At 35.1% G+C, this 15,080-nt stretch overlaps 1 protein-coding gene and 1 pseudogene across 30 annotated transcripts in view; one reads left to right on the top strand and one right to left on the bottom strand.

Moving 5' to 3' along the window:
- Window positions 1-15,080, top strand: part of ABI3BP (ABI family member 3 binding protein) — a 310,231-nt gene that overhangs the window by 155,183 nt on the left and 139,968 nt on the right. For 26 of the 30 annotated variants that reach the window (XM_075194852.1, XM_075194849.1, XM_075194847.1 and 23 more), the window contains exons 10-14: window positions 612-683; window positions 1,131-1,211; window positions 3,166-3,240; window positions 4,026-4,121; window positions 5,867-5,935. In XM_075194852.1, the coding sequence (XP_075050953.1) occupies window positions 612-683; window positions 1,131-1,211; window positions 3,166-3,240; window positions 4,026-4,121; window positions 5,867-5,935 (393 nt within the window). The remainder of the gene's footprint in view (window positions 1-611; window positions 684-1,130; window positions 1,212-3,165; window positions 3,241-4,025; window positions 4,122-5,866; window positions 5,936-15,080) is intronic. The other 4 variants (XM_075194860.1, XM_075194850.1, XM_075194867.1 and 1 more) reach the window with 4 other exon arrangements.
- LOC142140583 (dnaJ homolog subfamily A member 4 pseudogene) lies at window positions 10,104-12,156 on the bottom strand (annotated as a pseudogene).

Here is a 15,080-nt window from a genome sequence, read left to right as displayed (position 1 = left end):
ATTTATTGCTTTAATAGAAATAGACATAACAATTATATAGCTTGCATTCCTGTTTTATTTCTAAAATCCATTTGTCTGTCATCAGTGCTAGTACAATGAAAGGGCATTTTGTTCCACTTTCCTTTACTTTACTTTAACATTTGGTAAATAAGAAAGCAATTGCTCTTAGACTGATGCACTAATACATGTGATTAGCTGCATCTGCTTCTGAGTACAGTTACCTTGGCGATTAGCAGGTACAATGGGTAGTGTGTAATAGTTGCCTTATTGGTCCAGTATTAACAAAAATGCATGATGCCCTTACTCTGCAGAAGCCTGTTCACTACAGCTAATTAGTTGCATGCCCCTGTCCTAACAGTTGGCTTTTTTATTCTAGGAGGTTATACACAAATCTAGCAAAATTGGCAGAATGGAGGAAACATTGTTCCCATTGGATTGTTCTGCTTTTTATGACAGTTGTTTCTTTTCAGCTCTTATATGTACAGCTTGACATAATCATTATTTATGAGATCGTCCTGCTCCTTTGTAGAGGAATATATAAGCATCCAAGAATTGCACCGCCAACAGGAAGTGTTGTAGTTTTAGCATGGATATTTGTTTCTTTATTTTAGTTTCTAAAGTCACAGAGTCCCCTCCAATCACTAAACCTCCAGGAAAAGCTGTCGATGAAGACCCCAAAGCAGGTAATGTTTTTCCCCTTTTTAGAACCAGAAGCATGCATTTAATTTGATATTTCTCCAACATATTTGCACTTTGTTATAATGAATAATACATTTCCATGTCCGTGTAGGATTTTTTCCTTTTTTAACATCTTAAAGGAACATTGTATACTTTATTGCTTTGTATTATATTGTTAATATATTGAAATGATTACACTGTTTTAACTACAGCTAAAGCATACATATCTGACTTTGTTTACTATTAAGCTGTTAAATAAATACTATGCTTTTCGGAAATGGTTATTTTGATTTTCCTGACTGTAAATGCTTGTGTCTTTACTTTTACAGGCAAGCTAATATATATATATATATATATATATATATATATATATATATATATGTTGTTGTTAATGTCTGATCTTTTAATGCCCTCTAAATGTTTTTGTAAATTCAATTTTGCATTTTCTGTAGCATTAACAAGTCGTCCTATTGTGGAATCTTTCACTCCAGAATCGTCAGCTGGTACCCTAGAATGGGTCAGAGCGACCATGGGTAACATTATTTCCATGATTGTTGCCACCATCTCCTTCACACAGTTTATATGGTTCATTAAACAAGTAACTTGTCTTTCTAGGAAACCATGGCTGAACTTTCTCATTCCTTCAGATTACTTTGTTGCATCCCACAACAATGCATTCTCTTTGTTCTTTCCTGACTTCTCTTCTTTGTTCATTTATAAATCATTCATCAACCAATGATCTCACTGTGCTGCATGTCGAAATCACCCTTTTTATTCCTAGCATTGTAGCATTTCTTTAGGATACTATTCATCTATTCCATTGTGATCAGCAATTGTAGAAATTTATTTTCTTATGTCTTTATTTCTAAATCCCAATTTCAGTTTCTTTGTTTTTTATAACCAAGAACAAACTCAAAGTAAACGTGATAACTACATACAGTGTATACATGTTTATTGCATAAGCAAATGCTTGTATATAAAATATATTAAACTGTTGTCGGTAGGACAACCCAATAGACGTGGTAAAGTTAGAAACATACAGATTTTTACAATTATTTTATCATCACTGCATTTCCAGATCCGGTTACTTTCTTCATCCTCTTGTTAATAGTTAAATATGTTTTACTAAAGCAATTATCAATCCATCCAAAAGATGTTTCAAATGTAATGTTAATAGAAACACTTGTCATTTACAATCTATATTCACCATCTATTCATATTTATCTGTAGACTTCTCTGTGTTCCAAAGTCAAGCAGTCCCAGGGAACTATATATGGAACTGCTATACTCTAGGCAACTGCATCTCTATGAGGCAGTTGTTGGCACACTGCCTTTCTTACTCGATAGTAATTGAAGATGGTTACCTCGGAAAACTAAGCTACAATAGCTACTAAACAATAAGCTACTTAAACAATAGAAAACCTGTCATCTCTGTCCTACAGGCTTGTAGGACAGAGATGACAGGTTTTCTATTGTTTAAGTTGGAAGTGTTTGTAATAACATTCAATTTGTTTGGGGGTTGTTTTCTTGCTGTGGTGGTAGTTGCTCAAAGTTTATTGAGTGTGGGATTGTCCTTTAATTGTGACAGTCTGGCAAATCTAGTAAGAAAACATTTCCTACAAAACTATATTGTTTTAATTTACACACTATAAAAAAAAATATTGGTACTAAATGAGCAGAGGATTATGCGTTAGGACCCATTAAATAACACATTTCCAACCACATTGTGTAAATGTAACCAAACACTTCTATACAACAAAAATATTATAGCATTCCAATGCAGCCACAATCAAACCAAGCTGAATTGACTTTGTTCTATCAATGTCCTTTTGTTTGAAATATAGAAAACCATTTAAAAAAAAAAAAGAAACACATCATTATCAATTATATTTTTATGATTCTATTTTAATCATTTTTTATTTTTATTGGCATTGGAAACCCCAAACAAAGCTTATTGTTTGATTTTAGCCATCCAGATATGTTCTAATTGATTTAGGAAACCATAGGCTCATAACTGTCTGATTTTCAAACCATTTTCAGTATTGTGGAAACACACAGGCTAGTTATACAATATTCTCTATGTATAGCAAATGCTTCATGATCATATATCTATAGAAAGCACACATTTATTATTAATATAACTGATTAGACACCTGCAATCTCCTTCATATGTTTTCAGTGTCTTTTAATTACTTCTAAGTCATTATCTTAATAAAAAATACATTATATATATATATATATATATATATATATATATATATATATATATATATATATAAAAAATTATGTCATATCTTAGATGATGCAGGCATAATCCTTTAGTTGGTGTCACTGCATTGAGTTAGATGAGATGCATGCATGGTAAATGTTTTGTCTGATCTGCATGGATTGGTGAAGGACATCAACTTATTTATCTGTATCTACAGTATTCCACTGCAGCATACCTGCAACTAAATGTGCCAACTGAGTCTTACTTTGTACCCGCAGTAACCCATCCCTATGTTCAAGTAACTAATATACCAACTGAACCTTCTGTTTCCCATGGACAGTCTACTCCTTTGGGTAATAATTCCTTGTTTATACAATTCTCCTGTTGAGCTACTGGATTTATTTACTAGTGCATTAGTGTAGTTCATTTTTCTGTTAAATATTGTTTCCAGATGCAGGTAAGAGAAATAAGTTCTGACCAAATGGCAGACATCCATGCACTAGTGATTATAGCTCTTTGTCAAAATCTTACTATTTTGTTTCATCATGTAGTATACATTACTATCTCTTACAGACTTTCTTGTTTGTGTTTTGTAATGCCAGTGACACGCGATAGGATTCCAATTGGAAGAAATCCAGCTGTTCACGTATTGTGGTGAGCAGCTAGATCTCTTCCAACGTCACTGGGAGGATGAAGATGACACGGGTCAATAGCTGTCATCTGCAGTTAGCTTCTGACTGCATTTACCCACACATCCAATTATCATCCAACTGATTTCAATCAGATTATTATCAGGCAGTATCAGGCCAATAGCCCTATCCCACTTCAGATATTACAATGTGTGTGACCATCATTATATATACTGAGAGAGCTCATCCTGTGGGTGTGACCTGTTTCCTATACAAACACTGTTTACTATGTACAGTCAATTTACTATATACAGGCAGACTGATTACAATAGTTTTTTCTTACCTCTGAAAAAAACATCTTCCTTAAAAATATCTTCATCTAGTAGGTGATTAGAATAGGATTTATTTTAAACTTAATATGTGCTTTTTGCTAGATGAGAACTATATCATTTTGCATGAACTTAAAACTTAACTAATCTTCCATTTGTTACTTTAATATTTGCTCTTAGTCTTTGTAAGAGATTATAATGGTGCACCAAGGGAATCTACAGACATACCAACAAAGGAATCTCTCCCTACATTGGATCCTCCAAGGGCTAAAACGGGTAATATATAGAACATGTTCTCTCATTACTACACACTTTTCTAAAATCTTTTCATTGGCAGCTACATTATGTACTATTATAGGTCCATGCTTTCTGCTTTTTGTTAGACCAGATCCATTTTATTTTCCATTATATTGTTTTACATACATATATTTTTTTCCAAACATTGTTTCTTTTATTGAGGCAAATTGGAAATGCAGCAGGGATTTGAGACACCATAACATATGTGCAAGATATGTAATATAAGAGTCGTAAAAGTTTAGTGATTAAGTTGAGAAAAAACAGAATAGTATAATATTAAGCAAAGAACAGTTATACAGTTACACAATAAATCAGTCAGTTTTTTAACATATTTTATAGAGATAAAATTATCATGAGATTTTTAATTGGTTTATTTGAAATGTAAGGTTGGTCTATACTACTTGTCTCATGATTGTGTTTACAGTGAGACTTCTTTGCCTAATAGTGATCACATGTGAGGTTACTTTGTGAAATATATCCTTTCTAGCTATATTGATATGTTGTTAATATACAGCATCTCTTTCATTGTTCGTATGTTAAAATAGAAAAAAATGTATTAGAGATGTTCTATATTTATCCTTCTTTAAATAGATTTATACAGATTTTACTTATAATGCAACTTTTGGTTACACACTGTGAAAGGAATCATTTTGCAAGTTCAACCATTAAGAATGCAGCCTATAAAATTATTAGGAAGAAGTGACATCTCTGTGCAACTCAATTGACAGCTGTTGTTTCATTGATGTTGCTGGTTCCTTGTGAATTTATAGGAGCAGCCTCTTGATTTGCCCAAAATGACTGTCTCTATGTACAAGCGAGAGTTAAACTTTAAATTGTCCCCCTACAATGACTTTTTTCTTGTTTGGCAGATCCTGTGATGTTATTGTATTTAATGTAGTTCTCTCAATTGGGAGGGCTTTTTATGTACAGTCCTGTTAAGCTTTCATCAGACTGCACAGTAGAAGACACATGGGGTGTAGAGAAAGCTGGTCCAGGAAAGGTTTCTACTCTGACAGCCAAACTCACCTTCTGAGTAGAGCTTCAGACTGCACTATGACTGCTGCTAGGTCAACCTCCTGTACACAAAGGGCCTGAGTCATTAAGGAGAGCAAAGCATACAAAGAAAAGTAACTTTGCACCTGGGCAAAACCATGTTGAATTGGAGAGGGAGGTAAATTTAAAATTTGGAGACGTATTTATAGTTTAAGGAAGGGCATGTCCTAGATCAACTTTAAATTTCAGTGTAAAAATAATACTATCAGGTATTTGTGTGCTACATGAAAAAACAGCCAGTATTTAACTTATGTGAAAAATAATAAACTAATTTGCACCCCTTGCATTGTAACATGGTTTGTCTCAGAGAACATTTACTCCTTTATTTGCCTTACTTTCCTTAATGAGTCAGGCACTAAGGCTGGGCTGAGGGAAACTTATCTGTAAGAAAGGACAGAGTGCACTGAACAAAATGCTCTCTCTTGGTTGAACAGGGTTCTGGGAGAACATTTTCTTTTTGCTTACTACATAGTAAACTTGGTACCGTAGTAATATGAAAATAACAGTGGGACCTGGTAACATGGCCACTTTAAGTTATATTTGGTTGTTTGTTTTTTAATTATATGTAAATTATTCAAAATGTTTGACCTTGTAACACAAAGCTGTTTGTAACACAAAGCCATAAAATGACACTTTTGCTGAGAATCAACTCATAATTTTCTTTACACCAGCACATCCTGTGACATCCCAACATCTACCCTCAGGGATCACAGTTAAACGACAACAAAGTTCAACTCAGGGTAAATACATGCTAAACTTTTATTTTCAGAAAATTACCTCTGGAGTTATCACATGTTGTATAACATATTATATATACTTGTGTATTATAACTTTTCCTTGTAATATTCAACGCACTTATTTCACGGCTAAGCAAAACAAGATAATAGCTAGCCAACTTGTTCACAAAGAATCGCAAACTATATAATTGCTATAGAAATACCAATGGATAGCTAAAACGCTTGTATGTATGTATGTGTGGCAAACATGATTTTCTGTATTTTGTCAATAATTCTAATTTGCAAATAATAAATTAGCTAAATAGACATTTTTCACTCATAATATAACAAATCCCATCATGTAATATAAATCGTAGGGGATAACTTTTTGCAATTCATTTTTTCACTGTGTTCCATAGGATTACACTTTCTGAATCACTGACAATGTCAAAACCCAAGTTTCAGTCATATAAGAGAAGTTGAACAAAAAGTACTACTCAAATTACCTATTCCTGTAATGTGATTGCAGTTGAATATAAAATCAAAAGAAACGTCCATGTCATAAAATATAAAATATTGAAAACACATGCATAGCATGGCAATAATCACATAAGAATATGCAAGGTTAGAATACAAGGTCATCCAGTGTACTTGTCAAAATTTACCAGTAAGAATGTTCTCAACGTTTCCTTCAATGGTTTTTAAGTATTCTTTATTGTAAAAAAAATCAGGAGTTAACTGGGAACAATTTGTGAGAATCCATGCAATATGCAGTAATACAAGATGAAAATAATGCAATGAAATGGAAGCAAGCTGTATAGGATTCAGTGTACAAACTCGGGAAGGGAAACGTAGGGAGGACAGGGAAGGGAATAAACAAGGTACAGGTATTTGGCAAACCACGTGGAAATATAAAAGGAGGCATAGAAATAGTTTAGACATCAGTTAGGTAAGATATGCATTGCGGTTAAGTCTCTAATCCTGAGCCAAAGAAAAGTTTTGGAATAAAGCTAAGGTTGTATGCCTTGTCTTGTTAACATAATTTGCTAAATTTGCACATTAACATTGGCTTCATCGATGCAGGAATAACCGAATCATAAAAAATATAGAGATTATTTAGTATTCAAATGAAAAAAAAAAAAATTGTTTGTCTTGGCTGTTGTCATGAGATCCCAGTTAGCCAGCTAGCTCTGCTTTAAACTTAGTAACAATTGCAGGGCCGGATTAAGGGAATAAAGGCCCTTGGGCTAAGGGGGCCTCCATTCCCACGTGAGGCCCCCCTGTGAGCCGCCCCTTCTGAGGCCCCCCTGTGAGCTGCCCGCTGCCCCCCCCTCCCAAGCGCTTACCTGCTTCTGTCACTGTAGACCCTCCACGGCGTGCTGTAAGCTCCTTTCTGAGCAGATCTCGTGAGAGTGAGACTAAGCCTCACTCTCACAAGATCTTCTCTGTAAGGAGATTACCGAGCGTCGGGGAAGGACTACAGTGACAGGCTCAGCAGCATTGATTGGGCCTGGGGCGCCCCCGCACCGATCAATAGTGCTGCTGAGCACTTTCAAGGGCCCCCTGGATGCCGAGGCCCCTGGGCTGTAGCCCAGTTAGACCCTGGGTTAATCCGGTCCTGAACAATTGCCATAAAAGTGGAAGGAGAGCTCATCAAAAGCTGCCATTACACTTGGGCTTTCATGTGTGCAAATTGTCCTGGAAAGTCCCATTTTGTCCACTACAAATATGTAAATCACAAGGCTTAGTTTGCCACAATTCAGACACCTGGTGTATCCAAATTTTTGTAGCTGAATTACCATTTTTGCCATCCAAAATAAATACTTGGTGTATTTTATATTGTTTTATTTTAAAGTCATGGGAGTCCTCTGACTGCATGGGTAACTCTTCTAAAATACACTATCCTCAGCCTGCATAAGCATCCCAAAAGATTAATAATGTGCATTTTATCTGCAGGAAAATGGACTATTATTATTATAATTATTATAATTATCTTTTATTTATGAGGCGCCACAAAGTTCCACAGCGCTGTACATAGAGCATGGGAAAACAGTACAGGGAAAACAATACAAGGCATACAGGATTGTACAAAAACAAAGTGCCGTAAAAAAAAATCAATAAGTATAGACCATGTGCAATAGTTATAAGTCAAAATACCAACTAAGCAGAGAAATGAGCATAGGGCAAAGAGGTACAAGTGAATTTCATTACATATAATTGGCTTAAACCAAAACCCCAGATTGAATCAACCATTGCTAAAATAGACATTATTGTGTCATCTGAGAGGCCTTGATATATTTGAAAGTTTCTCTCATGTCCCCCCTTTCCTTTCTCTGCTCCAAACTGTACATATTAAGATCTTTTAGTCTTTCCAGGTAAGTTGTGTTCTGTAGGCCATGCACCATTTTAGTTGTCATTGTTTGAACAGTCTCTAATGTATTTATATCCTAATCTCAGATAAATGAGATAATGCAATCTACTGATAAACATAAGTATAATAGAAGTCATTGGGGAATTATGTGTCCTTTCTTAAAGAGCATGTCATTCTAATTTCTTCTAATACCTTTATATATCAAAGAATGACTATACTGCTTCTTGTAATACACGACTAATAGTTTTCGACAAAGAAAATAAACATGATAGATTTCTTTATTACCATTTTATTAAATTGTGTTAGTAACATTATTTTTGTTAATTTTTTCTCTTTCATAAAATAATAGTGACAGAGCTACAAGTTTATCACCACAATCCTTCTTAAATGGGCTTCCCTGGAAGCTTCTGCTGGAGAAGCCTGCAAATCTGTTAGCCGAAAGGGAAGAAGATGCCCCCCCTCCTCCTCCTTGATAGTTAGGAATAATCCCTATCTCCAGCCAAAAACCTCTTTCTTCACGGAAGAAATTAGTTATCTCCCAATGATGAATAGGTTTTCTCCCTATAACAATCAGACCTGTCTATAAGAAATTTCATTAAATGGACACTACAGTAACATACATGAAGATATTATCTTTGTCACTATCTGACATCACTAATAGCCAAATATTTTGCAATTGGGTTTTCAAATCCCTTTCCCCACCAATGCATTATAGAAAATGATCAGGGTCACCTTAACATCTAAATGTACTCCATAATATTATTATAATAATTCCAAGAAGTTTGCCATAGCTCCCACTAAAACAAATGTATCTGAGGCATTTTTCAAAACAGAATAACCACAGACTAAGCTAGGCAATTATATTGTTCCATATTACAGCTATTATCTTTTCAGTCAAGTTTACTTCAGTGAATTTTGGATTTATATTTGTGTAGTAGAACAGATACAGACATCAAACAGTTTCCACTCCTATTCGGTCAAATACTAGTTTGGAATTTTTCCGTTACAATGCTCCATATGACCAATTATGCCGATGAAGTTTTATTTTTTTTAATTTTTAAGACTTTATTACCTGACTACCTTCTTTATCAGTACAAACTAAAACTATTTTATTTGTACCAAAGTTCTTTAAAAAAAAAAGAGTTGCTTCTGTTTGATTAATTGTAATGGTAATATTTGCTTTTTGTGTATTATCCATGTCTAGAGCAGTGGTCAAAGTGGAAATGTAAATGTGTCGGCATGGAAATTTAGAAGTGGCAGTATAGAAAATGTAGTTGGACTGCAAGTGAATGGTATTTGATAGTTTTACAATGAAAGTAGTAGAAGAAGTGGCAGTATGACACATCACCGTGCACACCACCTCTTCAACCACTGGTTTAGAGAATAAAAACATTCCATTAGTATAGGATGAGAAATTTCAGCTCCAATGCACTTTTTTTTTCTTTTGCCATTAGCAGAGTATTTATGTTGATCCATATTTTCTTAATAGAAATGTTTTTTTGCCAGACATTAATGCAAGAAAAAAATAAAATATTTGTTATAGTAATACATAGAAACAGAATAATAGCCAAACTCACATTAAGTACTTTGCAAAACATGAAATTACAGAGGACTTAAATTCTAATTTAACTACTCTGTACTTTCAGAAATATTGCTTATTGCTCTTCTGCACATAAGCAGATCATTTGCAATATGCTGTATCTCAATGGTAATGCTTTGCTATATGGGGTCAAATCCAACAAGCTCTACCTCATCCATGCCATCAATGATAATTTTTTTCTTCTGTGGGTGGAAGCAAACCTTCCAAGAGCGGGACCTTGCTTGGATCAAGCACTGATCATTAGGGAAAGCAACCAAGATTTAAATGATTAGAAGACCGTTCTCAGAGGGGTTTCTTTGTAAGGGCATTCTTTCATTCTGGATGCATTTCAAATGTCCATGCTTTATTATATCACCTGAAACCTATGTTATTAGCAGAATTCTGCCATTCAATGTCTTTATTGTCCTCTAGGAGTCACACAAGGCCTATACTTAAGGAATATCCCTCTTCATAATCAACTTGTCATCTTGCCTTTGAAACAATTCTTGATCTCTCCAATCCAACCCTTTAACCTTATTTCCTGGCTTTAGACCTGGCTCTTGGTTACCTTCCACATGTAACTAAATTTAATATCCATTCTTCATGTCCTGTTTCTTCTCCTGTATAACCTTGTTTCCACCTCACTGCTTGCAGTGATCTTCAGGGTTAATGCACTCACCCTCCGTGCGACAGTTAGGACAAGCCAGAATCTGCTTGACCAGATATGAATCTGGACATCATAACCTTTGCAGGTTGTACATTTCTCTACTGTTCCTTTCCTATCACCATGGTAGTCACACTTGTTACAGATTACATCCTTCTGTAGCACCAGCTTCCAGCTTCTTCCACTGGATTTCTCTTCTAAAGATACTGGTGGACTTACCTCTCTTCTCTTTGTTCATGTGCGCAAAGAACATGTCAAATATTTCCTTACATGTGAGAAGAGAAAATTCCTCCACTTAGTCCCCCTTCCTTATATGCCTATTCCCCACCCTGGTAATATAGGTATTTTTTCTTAAGATCAGACAGCATTTCATATGCCTGAGACATTAGTTCAAACTTTTCTCTCTCATTGAAATTTTTGTCAGAGTGATATTTCAGAGCCTACTTCCTGTATGTCTTCCTGTATCTCCTCAGGATTGCCATTTGATTTTATACCAAAGGTATCTCAGAATGCCGTTTCCTTCACTATTCTACTGCTTAATCTTCTAGACACAAGTCTTCTGTGATGAGGTGAAGAAGTCAAGAACTTCAGATAGTCTTATAAAACTATACTAAAGAAACTCCTGTTATATTCCCCTCACTGCTGCTCTCTCATTAATATCCTTGTTTATGTGATGCTCCCAGAGATGTATTGTATTATTAAGCTTTCCAAAGCACTTCTCATTTTCCCTTTAGTTGCATTTCATTCAACAGTATTTTTTTATTTGGTCACATGACTTAAAATTATGTATAACGTATATTTCTCCTCTGATAGTACTAGCTCACCACTTATCAGAGGAGCTAAGTACATTTAAATGACTCGCCTGTAACTCGATGTCCAGTCTATCTCCCCCTAACCTCCATTCTGTCAGTGTGTGCTTCAGTCTCACAGTAAATGCTGAAGTGAGTAGTGTGCCAGAATATTCAAAATTGAATATTGAAATTGCGATAACATTAGAAAACCTAAGATTTATATGGATAATTTTCAGCCTTCGTTTTCCTCCACTTTCAAGAGTACTTGCCACCTAATAAACATAATTAAGGAACTGTAATACATAAAGATATAGTATCCATATATGTTTCTATTTTATATATAGTACTATATTAGTTTTTCAGTATCAGGTGATAGGTTCCCTTTAAGACTTCTACTGAACATGAGTTTGTTGGATATAATGTCATGTTGTTTTGTTATTTCTAGCTATGACAAAAAAATATATTATGCTTCATCCCTGCCGGTAATAGGTTCCAAACCAGAAAAACCTCAAACTAGATTGAGTAATAACTTTGTTTATTTTATTTCATTCAGAATATGTATTCTAAGCATCCAGCTAAGACATTTTAATTAAATATTGTTGGAAACGAGCTTTGATATAAGACTAAACAGAACAAGCAGGGAAATTGGGATTTAATGTAAGAAATATGGTAAATTAACCCTGCTGAAGACACTGCACAATCTTACAGTAATTTGGAGGTTTTATCAATGCAACATCAACATTTCAGGCATCACTACATAACTGCACTATTAGTGCTGGGCATCTGTAACAATATAAAATAATATGGGGCTCACCTGTAAGGTGAACCAGGTTTTGTCATGCTCTCTTGGGTCTCCAACCTCTATAAGCTCTCCACATGAGATAAATATTTCCAAATTGAATTATCAACAGCATGCTTGACGCAATGGGCCTCTTATACAGTTTGTTGTATGGCGAAAACACAGATGTAAAATGTGTTTAAAAAAATCTGCATTACTGTTTGTATGTAGAGCAGCACGTATCTTATGATATGTTTGACTCACCATGCCAAGTTAAATGTCTACTGAATGACAATACACTTAAAGCATATCATACGCTTTATCATTTTCATGATGAATGTTGCAAAATAGGGTAAATAATGGGGGTTTTTTTGTTTTGTTTTTTTAAAAGCATGCCTACCACTCATAGCCTAGGCTGGCATCAGCGACTCTGTGTGTCCCCTGAAAAAGCCTCTACCAGCACTAAGCTGGGTTGATGACGCTATAACAGGTAAACTCGCAGCAGTGTGTTCCCCCTGTCATGATGTCAAGCAGCCCTAGGGAATCCATCCCTGTGCTGAGCACACTAGGGCTGGTCGATATTCTGCCAGGCGACCCACACTGCGGGTTTCCCTGCTATAGTGTCACCTGCCCAGCCTGTCATAACCTAGTGTTGGTAGTGGCTTCTCTGATAGTGGCTTTCATGCTGTTTGCCAACCCAATAATAATTGTGACTTCCAGCCTAGATTTTGAGCGCTGGTGCTGGTAACACTTTTAGGAGGGCATTTAAAAAAAAGAAATAAAAAAAATGTATTTCTGTATTTAGTACACTTACAAGATCTGTGTTGATGAACATTACCATCTGTGCGCATCTTGCACAACGGGTAGAGGCGTATCAACTGCTGTCTCAACCTGTAGATAGACTGCAATTATGTGAACACGCCCTTACTGTTCTTGCCCTATGCTGAAATGCCCCTTTCCTGCCCTATCCCCCTTCTGTAAGCATAGAATGTAAGAATAGTAAGTGTAGGATGCGCCTGAGTCAGCATAGGGACTTACTCTCACCCAATTAATGCGCATTTGTGTACAGAAATGTATATTTTACGCATAAAGAGGCATTTGCATCAAGCTCTACACAAGCCCCGTGTTTCCACCCTACTTCACCAATTATAAATGTCCAATTATATATGGTAGCTCACAACTGTACAATTTAGAGTAGTGCGTAAAGTTGTGCTCGTTGCATATGAGCAATGATGTACATATCTTATTTGTATGTAAAACATAAAGTTACAACACACAAACGTGCTGTACTTATGTGTAACTAGAAATGAGGGCTTTTGCCTTTATATGTACCTCGAGAGGACCACACATCACTGAATATACTGATTTTGTATTTTTTTTAAACATGCAGTATAGAGTTCATCTAATACCAAGCATAAGTTACAACTTACTGAATTTGGGCACTACACTGGGAGTTTAACGTCTTCACCGTATGGGGGTTATACTTCCTTTGTGAATACCAAATAGTCCCCCAGGTGTCTTTTCAAACTGTATTTTTAAACCTGTCAGCTTAAAATTACTAATGTAGAATGCTTGCAATGGGGTTCATAAGATCAACTCACATTTAGGTCAAAGGAAAAATGAAAGATCTACAATGTAACATATCCTAAAAACAGACATGAAGGTCCCAAGTTGTTTGGGCATTTATGTGTATAACAGAAAACTAGTACTCCAACCCCACTCCCTCAAGAAAAGACCAAAATGTTTCCATAGCTTCTTTCCGTCACTATATTTTAATACTTTATCCATAACACTAGTAAATAAACATATTGCCTGAGAAGAATAATGGGACAGATCTATCTGCAGAATATTGTGTTTTTTCTTAACAATATCTCCTTATTTGTATCTTGCAATAAAAGTAAATTAAATACAGAGGGTATCATTAAAAAGTATGCTTTAATTGTATGTCATTGTTATGAGCCGACATAATTTAAAGTAATATTCACATTTTTCCCAGAACTATGATTTGCCACCAGCAGAATATAAACTAAACTCTTATGATTGTATCTCTATCCAAGTCATTATACTCCTAGGAATATTCAATATTTGCCTACATGTGAGCTTTACATCCAGTATCACAAAAACAAAACTATAAAATATGACTACATAATTGATGACTTGATTGCAATTTGTTGCATTCATGAGTAAAGCAAGTGTTTCTTTGGCTCAGAGCTGTGGTTGCGGATCTGGATCACTTGCCTTTTGTGACAAGTAATAAAGAATAAGGAGTGGGTTAGGGAAAGGCAGAGAAGTATGTGGCCTTTTCATAATCCCCTAGTAATGGGTCTGTTTGTGTATACTGATAGTAAAAAATGCTATTTTCATATAACATATTTATGCATTTATGTACACTAGCTAAAGCTGATTAACAAACATAATTATTTTGTTTGTTTAATTAAATCAATATTTTATTTAAGCACTATCATAACATATGAAGCATGGTAAAGCAGCATTTATATACATTAGGAGGCGTTTTTTTCCGTAAATATGTGCATCTTGTAGAGTATGTTAAGCCTTTTCAAATGCACATCATTAACACTTACTGTGGGCAATACAGGATATACAGTATAGAACAACTGACAATGATTATTATTATTCTCATTTATTTGTTAGGCGCCACAATGTATCCGCAGCGCCAATGATGGCTACATACAATATTGGAAAGTGGTGACTGTATGATATCCTGGGCAATTGTGACTATAAATTATTCTTGGTAATAGTAGCTACTTAATTTACTGTGCAATGATGATTGCATTATATATTGGGCAGAGTGGTTGTATAGGATACTGGACGTTGGAATCTGTTTTGTGTACTGTGCATAAAGTGTGTATACAATGGTTGTCCTATTCAAAAGCTATTAAGGCTTTAAATAAATGTAGACTTTGAACTTAGAAAGCTATAATTCAGACAATTCTAACCGTTTATACATATTTTAGTACTAAGTAGA

This window comes from Mixophyes fleayi, chromosome 2 (genome assembly GCF_038048845.1).
Source record: "Mixophyes fleayi isolate aMixFle1 chromosome 2, aMixFle1.hap1, whole genome shotgun sequence".
NCBI classification, from domain to species: Eukaryota; Metazoa; Chordata; class Amphibia; order Anura; family Limnodynastidae; genus Mixophyes; species Mixophyes fleayi.
The sequence above is the reverse complement of the archived record's forward strand: the minus strand, read 5'-3'. Positions and strand labels throughout refer to the sequence as shown.